Here is a 10470-nt window from a genome sequence, read left to right on the forward strand (position 1 = left end):
TTTATAAATCGGACTCAGAATCTTTATTTATCCTGGAGAAATCCGATGAGCTATGAAGCTCTTTTTCACAGATGTCCAGATACACCACCAAAACAATTGTAAGCAATCACAGTACAGTAGAGTGAACATTTTACATCGTAATCCTCCACATGCCCCTCGCATCAATTCCAATCCTCACATCCTCGCCGTCGTTGTGAAATATCGCGACGTCTTCGAAGGCGCACGTGTTCACATCATTCAACACTATCGCCTAAAGCACTCACTGTGCGTTCATTCAACACAACCAATCCGATTCGCTGGATTAGAAGGCGGGTCGGGGGGAAATCCAAGATTCAATAACGCGTCGTCTCAATGTAGGAGGTGGGGGAGGTGGGGGTGGTGGGGGGGGCGAGGTACGGGGAGGTGGGGGACGAGGTACGGGGAGGTGGGGGGCGAGGTACGGGGAGGTGGGGGGTGGTGGGGGGGAGGTACGGGGTGGTGGGGGGGGGTGGTGGGGGGCGAGGTACGGGGGGGGAGGTGGGGGACGAGGTACGGGGTGGTGGGGGGGAGGTACGGGGTGGTGGGGGGCGAGGTACGGGGGGGAGGTGGGGGGCGAGGTGGGGTTGGTGGGGGGTGGTGGGGGGGCGAGGTACGGGGCGGTGGGGAGGGCGAGAGGCGCGCGCGTGGGCGGGCTGGGGGCCGTCGGTTCGTGGCCAAAACAGCGGCGCAAAAGTCGCCTCCTCCTCCCCCCGCTGTTGTACTGAGTTGTTGTGCAGTGCCGGCTTCGCGCAGCGTCCTCCCCCAACCCGCCCGCCCGTGACGCAGCTTAACAACGATCCGCTCATTGCGACTCTCTTCAGACGGCCGGCGCCACCGAGCAGCGAGCGACTCACTCGATCGTCGTTGGGTCAGAAGCGGCAAAAGGCAACCGACGACAGCGACTCAGCCCGACGACTCATCACGGACACCCCCCCCCCCTTCGCCAAGCAACAGCTGTAGACGCCACACTCGAGGGCTCACCACAGCCGCTCGTCTCCTTCGTCCTCCTCCTCGTCGTCCTCGAAGCAAACAAGACGCGCGCATGGAGACGTCTCGGGTGCCGGCGAGGGGTGCCCTGCCCCTCCTGCTGCTGCTGTTGGCCGCCGGCCTCGCGTCCGTGTCCGCAGCGGTGGACGGAGCCCCGTGCCACGGCGCGCAGTACTTCGACCAGCTGACGCGCGCCTGCGCCAGCTGCGAACTGCGCTGCTCCAAGCCGCCCAAGGCGTGCGTGGCGCACTGCAGTGCCCCCTCGGGATCAGGTGCGTTGCGGGGCGAATGTGTGGGGAACGTGGGTGCAGCCACCACCACCACTTCCACCACCACCACTTTCACCACCACCACTTCCACCACTTCCACCACCACCACTTCCACCACCACCACCTCCACCACCACCACCTCCACCACCACCACCTCCACCACCACCACCTCCACCACCTCCACCACCACCACCTCCACCACCACCTCCACCACCACCTCCACCACCACCTCCACCACCACCACCTCCTCCTCCTCCAAGACGTCCCAATGTGCGGCCGACGTGGACGAGGAGGCCACGTGGACGAGGAGGCCACGTGCCCTCGAGAGGGTCGCTTGTGATGTCCTCCTCTTGAGCAGCGGTGTTTAGCCTTTAGCGCAGCCTCCTTGCACCACGTTGGTTCTCAGTCGTTAAACAATGAGCGTCTTATTGACAGAATCGACATGCAGTTGAGCGTCAAACTGCATTCGAGTAAACTGGGGACGGTGTTGATGTGCTGGCGGGAGGGGTTCGTTGCCCCCCTCTAGAGGGAGACATCTGGAGCGATCCTCTAGAGCAGTGAGTGGTGAAATTTCGATTTAAAGCTTTCGTGACTGCAGGGATTCATCTTCTTGGTTCTTTCGGTAAAGTCACGCAGAAGGAAAATAACAAAATAACAAAAATAAAACATAATAAAATAATATAATTAAATAATATATATATTTTTTATTTTTGTATTTTCCTTCTGCGTGACTTTACCGAAAGAACCAAGAAGACAGCGAGTGGTGCTTTATCTGGGGTGCACGCGGCACCCCTGGGGGTGCGAGATGCTCTTTCTGGGGGTGCGAGACATGGCGGCCCGGTTTTTTTAGAAGGTAAATCATGAACACGCAAATTAAGCACGGGTACTTAATTGCAACTACTTTGTTTCATCAAACACTCTGTGCGTTTATGAATATTTCACTTTGTTTTAACGGTTGGAAACCAAAGGGGTGCAAAGCTTGCAGTGAAGTTGAAGAACCACTGGTGTACACATTCGTGCAATGACAACTTGACGCGTTCTGTGAACGAACGGGTTTTGCAGGCTGATCTGGCTAAGCCAACTTTCAGGACAGGCAATGTATCCTCTTTCATTTTCGACGTCTCCTTGTGGCACGGTGGTTTTTTCACGGATAGTCTTTATTATTTGCGTCGTGAGTGTGCTCGCCTTTGTCATTTTGGTGACCCTAAGGTCACTCTCTCTTGACTTGGTTAAACACGTGCTTGACATTGTACATTCAGCCCTCCTGCAAGCAGCGGATTGACAACACAGCCCCCTTATCTCCGATTAGCACGGTTAGCTACGTACGGTGCGAAAGAAGTTCAACATACCTGTACATGCAGGCCGTGCACGTGTACTGAACTAGATTGTATTAACGATTTGTAGATGCAGTACCTTCACCTGTCATGAGAGAGGGCTTAGGGTTAAGACATGTCTTAAACTGAAGGGACAGAGTTATTGGTGTCGGTAATCATAACGGAGCTGTAATACATCGCTGATGAAACATTAGCTTCCTATAATGTATTATCCAAACGCAGTCGACATAGAACTTTGGGCGCAAATGTTCCAGCCATGTGGCAACGTTGGGCCAACAACGTCGTGTTTACTTTGCCAAACAGTGTTGGGCGGCGTTGATTTAACGGTGACCAATCGTAGAATGTCGAATTTCCCTATTTGGTAATTATCAACAGACCGGGTCGTTGTATCCATTCAAAGGGAGTCGTTAATCGTTAAATGTCAACATACCTGTCAACCCATACGGTTTGCCCGTATTCTTGTACAGGAAAAGTGAGTTTTCAGGCCCATACGGCATGCAGCCGTTTCAAAACGGGCAACATTTTTTGTTTGTTTGTGTTTCTCCCTTGTGATGGTACTTTGTAGGATGAACGTTGAGATTGATCAGCGCACGGGGTGACCAATAAGGTCTGAATTGGTCTGTCGTAAGGTAGTCACTGGTTAGGGATTGACAGGTATGTGTCAATTACCCGCTCCACCCCCCTGTAGCCGAGACGGCCAAGCCCTATCCCCGGGCATCACCCACTCTCGTGCGGTTTAGTGACGCGCTGGAAATGGAATCTCCGAATTTGCCTGCCAGTAAAACCAAACAAGCGGCCAATGGTGACGTCAACCCGTGATGTCGCAATGCCTGAACATTGACGGGTGTTGCCGCCCGTGATGTCGCAATACTCAGGCATTGCGACACACATCTTCACGTTGTACCGTGTACTCCGTGCAGCCCATGCTTGCCGGTACACTTTTCAAAACTCATTTCTTAAGAACAGATTTTTTTTGTGTTGAGGTTGTTGTCCTTCCCTCGCAACTCCGATTAGCGTGGTTGGCTACTTACGGTGCGAAAGAAGTTCAACGTACATACATTCACTGCTGGATGAGGGTCTTGCCGCAGGTCGTGGTGGAGTGGGCATTGCGGTTGTTTGACCATCAGGGCTCACCGGGTTCTTAGCTCACAGCACCAACCACTGCACCACCGCTCAACCCAATCGTGGTCATATGCCCATGGGGCTCTCTGCAGGTTCCGGAACCTTTCTCACCAGGGTGTGGACACGATCGGGGTGTTACTCGAATAAATTGTGGACTTTGAAAGACGTTATTTGGTGATGCTGCTGCGTTGGCACTGGTGCACGAGCATAATTAACACGAACAAAACTCAACACATTCTTGGTTCTTTCGGTAAAGTCACGTAGAAGGAAAAGAATAAAATAATGAAAATAAAACATAATAAAATAAGATAATTCTCACGACGTTTCGGCCACAACGCAAGCAGCCGTTCACCTGAGGATGGCTGCTTGCGTTGTGGCCGAAACGTCGTGAGAATTATCTTATTTTATTATGTTTTATTTGTATTATTTTATTATTTTCCTTCTACGTGACTTTACCGAAAGAACCAAGAAGATGAATCCCTGCAGTCACGAAAACTTTAAATCGAAAAAACTCAACACATTCGTTAATAACACTGTGGACCTTAAAATAAAATAAATATTTAATATGCGACGTTTTGGGCATTGGCCCTTCTTCATATTATATATAAAAGAGGATGTTATTGACGAATGTGTTCAAGCTTTTTGTCATCAATATTATGACGATTTACACATTTTTAAGTTATCATTGTGGCCAAAGATGGCGCACAAATGTGTTGTGGAGCACTTCAGTCACATATCCTGACAAATGTGTTTGGGACAACGGCATCAAATCGCAAAAAAGGGTCATCACAGTGGTAAGGAGACCGATCTGATAGTATCTGCTAAGCATGCTAATTGTGGACGGGTGGCATCAACCCTTGACTCGTTGTTGGATGTGCGCAAACATGCTAACAGTGCTCTTATGCCCAGCAGATAAACCGTCAGCGGTGCTTATTGGAGGTCTGGTGGCCGGCGTGGCCTGCCTGTTGCTGCTGCTGGTGGTGGTGCTTGGAGTCATATGCAGGGAGCGCATTGGCGGAGTCATCCAGATTGACAGCTCAGACGGTACGTAACCAAAGTCACCGCACGGCCACTATGAGTCACGGCGGGATGGTGCCGCAGAAATCTAAAGAGGAGTCGCGTGCATTGCGTGGGTTTTCTCTGGGTACTTTGTTCTCATTGGCACCCCCATTACAAACACAAGTCTTGAGACTTGGTTAGGGCCTTTCTGGATTAATGGTTTTAAAAGTTCATCAGTGTACCTAGTGTTTCACTGACCAGAATTATAAAAGGAATTATAAAAGGTCACGTAAAAACTACGGTGAAAACCGATAAAGTTTTCAATGATGCAATCACAGTTATATAAGATACAGTGTATAATGAATACACTCTTTAAATAATAGTGAGAATTGTTTTATTATGTTTTATTTTTATTTTTATTATTTTATTACTTCCCTTCTACGTGACTTTACCGAAAGAACCAAGAAGATGAATCCCTGCAGTCACGAAAGTTTTTAATCGAAAATTACACTCTTTAAAATAAACAATCTCTAGCCCCCACCCTCTTTCCTGATGCGGCAACCCCCTCCTCCCCCCCCTCTCGGCTCTATATATAAGGACTTGTTTCAGCAGCCTGTTTCTCTCTCCCACTTGAAGATGATTGCTTGTGTGGCGATCGAAACGTCGTGATCTATTATTTTTTCTACCTGCATGACTTTACCGAAAGAACCAGAGTATGGATTCCTGCAGTCACGAAAGCTTCAAATCAAGATTTAATCTCTGAAGTGTTTTTGGGTAAATAGGCAGAGACATCAAATGTTCTATGAAAGCGTGATGAATCAATTTGCATGCTCTTTCTGCTTTTATTTTCACAGGAAACATATCAACGGACAGTGGGAACAAGGAGGAGACGACAACCGTGATGATTGACGACGTACTTTCCACTTCAGTCGTTACTCCAGTGCAGGACACAGAAGTCTCCCCCATCGCAGGAGACACATCATCAACCTCGGGATGCCAGGAGACCTCAAATTTGTTGGCAGCCCCATCTGAGCTTGTTGTAGGGTGATATCTGTAAGAGAGAGTCCAACAATGAGGGTCTGAACATTGAATAACCCAAACGGGATCGGTTGAAGGGAAAAGCTGTCCAAGGGTACTACTAAAAAATGAAAATTGTAAAATTACCGCGCAGGTTTTCGCGGTTGCTCTCTTTATCTCTCAGACTAAATTCCGGGTTGTACCGCGAGTTTCTGAGAGCTTCCAATCGTAAAGTGGAACACTAGAACACATCTCCCAACAACAACAACAACAATTACACCGCACGGTACAACCTGAGAAAACACATTGGAGAGATAAATAAAACGTTCCTCTCTTGGTTGCATTTTCTTTAGTGATGGATGTACCAAGAGAAACTCAGGGTAGTGAGGATGGTGGATGGGGACACTTGTGGCTGCCATGCTGCATGTTCTCCTGTGCTTGCTTGTGGTGATGCGGTTGTAAAGAGCGAGGTTTGTCCGGTTACGTTGCCAACGTTGTACGTGTGTTGGGGCATTAGTAAAGGACTCTGCAACACTTGAACTGGGTAGGGAGAGGGAGGGGTATGGGGGGGGGAAGATGGTAAGGTTCCACATTTTTTCAGGAAGTAGTTGTGAGTGTGGATGTTCAGCTTGTGTCCCTATTGAACAGCTCCAACACGTGGGAATACAGGAAACAATGAGATTAAACCTAAGTTATATACTACAGCTATGCTTCTTCAGGGACCATGGTGAATTAAGCATGATGGGGCACTCCACTGTACAGTACTTTGTGGTTTGTAAAATAGTTCTTAAATTCTGGAGCACTGCCTTCACTTCTCTCCGTTATGTTCGATTTCTGGTCTGGAGTTTAAACTGCAATGCTCACGTCTGAGTTTTTTTTTCTGTTAGCCACACGAACAACTACATTTTTTGTGTCTTGAAAATATTCTTGTGAGAAAGCTTAGCATTGCATTTTGTCAATGTGCTGCTCGTTTAGGCAGGCACACCGTTGGAATTGGCTCAGGGTTTAGTGATATTAAATCCGACATCGTCAGTGGTTGGGATTGAGAAGAGCTGACAAGACAGCAGATTATATTTTTCCATTTGCCAGCTTTGCACAGGAAGACTGCTCTCGTGCCTGAGAGTTCAGTTGTCATTTCCTTAAAACACACAACCCGCTGTGTTGGTCTTGAAATCCCGTGTCAATTTTTCATCGTGTAAAAAAAAGGCGCCAACAGAAAAAAAAACTGTCAGTGTTTTCTCCACTTGTTGTAATTGGACAGCGATATTTATTTCAGAATTATCTTGCAGATTTTCGTCTCCCCACAAGTCCGTCGAGCATTGCCTACGCGTGACAGATGTAAAAACACGTCTGCAAACTAGATGTGAAGTCGTATGTGCACACGCGTGTTTGTGCTACATATGACAAACGATGTCAGTTGCTGATTTGTATTGTTCCTTTATAAAAGCATGCAGCTTCATTGAATTGGTATCATAAATTACCATTTAAATTTTTATACATATATATATTTTTTTTATCAGTGAATACATCGTATTGTATAATGTACAAGTGAAACAGTTTCACCTGCTGGGGAAATGGGTTTCGTGATGACTTTACCCAACCAGATCAAGTGTTGCTGTACACTGTTGTACGATACCTGGTTGTATCTGTACTTTACACTGGTCCAAGCAGGGCTTGTGTTCCAGAACAGGGTTATTTAAACGCCTAATTGTCTGCTGGGCAGGTTCTCAGGTTATGTGTACGGTTTCCATTGTTGTATGTATCTGATTTGAAAACATTTGCTACTGTGTACAAATGAACTGTGAATTGCCAATTCCTCATCGGTTAAATTCCATATTCGATATAAAAACACCATGCCATGAATATGCTCATGGCAACATGCCAAATGGCAATCTTAAAATTGTGGACCATATTTAAATTGTACAAAAATAACAATCCCACAATTTTAAAGGCTTTGGGAGCGCTTAACATTTTTTTATTGTAAATTTCTATATTAACAAAATGTTCACGCTGGTTTGTGAATACTGTCTTTCTTGAGATTACATTACGTTTTGTAAAAAATGATGGTGTTTGATGTGTCATTTTATGAGTGCAATATGTTCAAGAAGGAATCCACCCATTGTGGTTGCCAACTTCCATTTCCATCAAACACGTGGAGTGGACGGGGATCAGGGGGCTGATGGAAATTTTAATTACGAGTTGTGTAAATAACTCGTTATAGTCACCACTGTGGAAGATCATGGGTATTATATACGCATTAATAAACAGAATGAGCACAGAACAGGCCTTTAGGACAGGCTAACAGCAGGACATTTGTTTAGGCAAGAAAACTCACGCGACTTTAAACCGGTTCCGTAAAGCCTGCTGCTCGTCCGTGTTGTGGTGCACATATGCAACGCACGTAAATAGTTCTACACAACACGGGAAGACCCATGATGCTTTTATCATAATTGATAGATTGTTTTTAGTTTAACACGTAGGAGGCTTTCGCGACCAATATCATCCATAATAGAGGTTTTTTTGGGTTAGATCGCGTAAATATGTAAATGCGTCGTTAAAACCCGCCACCACCCGACACAGCCAACTAGTAAGGGTTGTCACGTAAACAGAACGTGGCCAATTCGTCACTAGTACAGCACACCGGTGTGTTGGAGAGCCAAGCCACGACATTTACAATCTGAGTACGACGTTTCGCCAGTAATTACAACTAGCTTCACCAGGCCACAGCCAGATTTGTGGAGAAGTGTTTCGTTCCTTACATAGATTGTTTTTATCTGGTTTGGACATGTTTCCAGTAGAGCAATTCCTCACCCAGTCCAAACGGATGGGTTTTTTTGGCTATGCAAATGAGAACCCGGTATTGATTAACCAACGGTTCCTTAGCCTCCCACACTGCTCGTGGTATATAATCAGAGTTGGGGTATCCGATTAATTATGAAACCTAAATAGATATAACCTCTTCTACTCTCCCGAGGTAGTCACTTTCATGCTTGGGAAAGTATAAAAGTGGTTAAGGTTTCATAATCATTTTATTAGTCAGGTGCATGGGACCTTAGCTGGTAGCTTAAACATTAAAAATCATCCATTTGTCAATGCCCCACACCGTGTTGGTCATGGTAGTTGTTTGACCATACTTTACCGTGATGGTTAGTGTATGCATGCACAGTATGTTGAACTTCTTTTGCACCGTACGTAGCCAACCGTGCTAATCGGATGTGCGGGTGAAGGACAATAAAATAAATACAAATATCAGTTCTAAAGAAATTAGCTTTTGATCTAGATTCCTAATATCGGAAGTAAGAGTGTTCCAGACGGCCGCAGAAGAGCATCTGAAAGCACGTGATGCAGTGACCATCTTTGTTCGATGGTTAGCAAAGAGCTGCGGCTTTTGATCAGCAATGTATTGTGTGGTTTGTGAAGGTGGGAGTCCACGGCTGCTTTAGATATCGCTCTCACCTGATCTCGATCTGTCCGTCCCTGGGATATGAACTCACTAGATTCATAGCGCAGTGCGTTAGCTCCTGCACCACCTGGTAGCTCGGATTGATGGAAAAACAACAATCCCACAATCGCAATAAAGGCCAGGGTTGGAATTATGGTTGCAATATTTAGGTTTTGCCAGACCTGGCAATCTAAAGGTAGGAGATGGAAAAGGGCGAAGTGTGTAGGTGTGTCGTGAGAGCGCTCCATTGGCATAGCTCTTGAGTGTGCAGGTGGTGCAACTGCACAGACTGATGGGGGGGGGGGCAGGTGCTTGTCTCTGAAGAGGGGCGGAATGGGACAGGGTGCCTCGTTTAATTCGCAGCAACAGGACCCATGCCAATCACTGGAGCGCTAAGCAAGGTTGGGGCCAGGAATGTGGGTGAGAATCCACGATTCCCAAACCAGACACAATTATCCTCGTTGCTTTGTTCCTGAAAACCAAAACAACACAGCTGGTGCATGGACTGTTCTGGTTTGAAACAAGTTAAAGTCGCTTTTATTTATCCGGGTGAGAACTCAAGAGAGCAGGATGAGTCTCATTTGCAAGAGTGCCCAGGGGCCCTAGTATGCCAGTAGGGGGCGATTAGTTTTATGTACTGTATAGTATAATCCCATTCTAGATTTGAAACTTTCGTGACTGCAAGGATTCATATTATTAGGCTTTTTCGGTAAAGTTACGTAGGCAAAAAAATTCAATTAGTAAATGCAAAATAAAAATAAAGTTAAATAATAAATAAAAATCAGGACATTTTATTTTATTTTAATTTTACTTTTATTAATTTAAATATAATTTTTTTACCTACGTGACTTTACCGAAAAAACCCAAGAATATAGCTTGATGTAGTATAATCCCAATTGAGTAATTGGCAGGTCATTTCGTATCTGGCAAATTTGGACCCTGATTTTATCAGAAGAGGGAGACACTCCAATTGGACTGGACAACTCTGGCTGGACTGGACAACCGTTTGCATTGGGTCTGGTAACGAAGGGAGCATACAAACGAGTGTCAGAAGGAACTGTCACCGAGACAAGCGATGGGGCCATTCGCAGAAGTTCCTAGAGGTGCAACGCAATGACTCCCGTCAGCTGCCCAGGCGAATTGATAGACACAAGTGCAGCAGAGTGCAGTCTCCAAATCGTATCCACTCTTATCTCTCTGGCCTCCTCTATGTGACGTAACAAAAAGGACGTTGCCCCAAAATAGTCAATGGATACAAGAGCGGTCACAGCTATTTCAACAC

The 10470-nt window shown here is 46.5% G+C and overlaps 1 protein-coding gene across 2 annotated transcripts; it reads left to right on the forward strand.

Moving 5' to 3' along the window:
* Positions 1–850: 850 nt before the first annotated feature.
* Positions 851–7790, forward strand: TNFRSF17 (TNF receptor superfamily member 17). 2 transcript variants are annotated; one of them, XM_078856204.1, is made up of 3 exons: positions 851–1277; positions 4640–4774; positions 5584–7790. In XM_078856204.1, the coding sequence occupies exons 1-3, from the start codon at positions 1061–1063 to the stop codon at positions 5775–5777; spliced, it is 546 nt and encodes a 181-aa protein (XP_078712330.1). In that variant the 5' UTR covers positions 851–1060; the 3' UTR covers positions 5778–7790. The 2 variants fall into 2 exon arrangements, with proteins under 2 accessions (XP_078712330.1, XP_078712331.1); XM_078856205.1 differs by having other exon boundaries at positions 4643–4774.
* Positions 7791–10470: the final 2680 nt, after the last annotated feature.

This window comes from Lampetra fluviatilis, chromosome 5 (assembly GCF_964198595.1).
Source record: "Lampetra fluviatilis chromosome 5, kcLamFluv1.1, whole genome shotgun sequence".
NCBI lineage: Eukaryota > Metazoa > Chordata > Hyperoartia > Petromyzontiformes > Petromyzontidae > Lampetra > Lampetra fluviatilis.

Bases quoted from the DNA above. Each gene is read 5' to 3' on its own strand.
- TNFRSF17 (XM_078856204.1), top strand. From the start codon at position 1,061: ATGGAGACGTCTCGGGTGCCGGCGAGGGGTGCCCTGCCCCTCCTGCTG. The intron at 1,278-4,639 runs GTGCGTTGCGGG...TCTTATGCCCAG, and splicing joins CAGTGCCCCCTCGGGATCAG to CAGATAAACCGTCAGCGGTG. The intron at 4,775-5,583 runs GTACGTAACCAA...TTATTTTCACAG, and splicing joins CCAGATTGACAGCTCAGACG to GAAACATATCAACGGACAGT.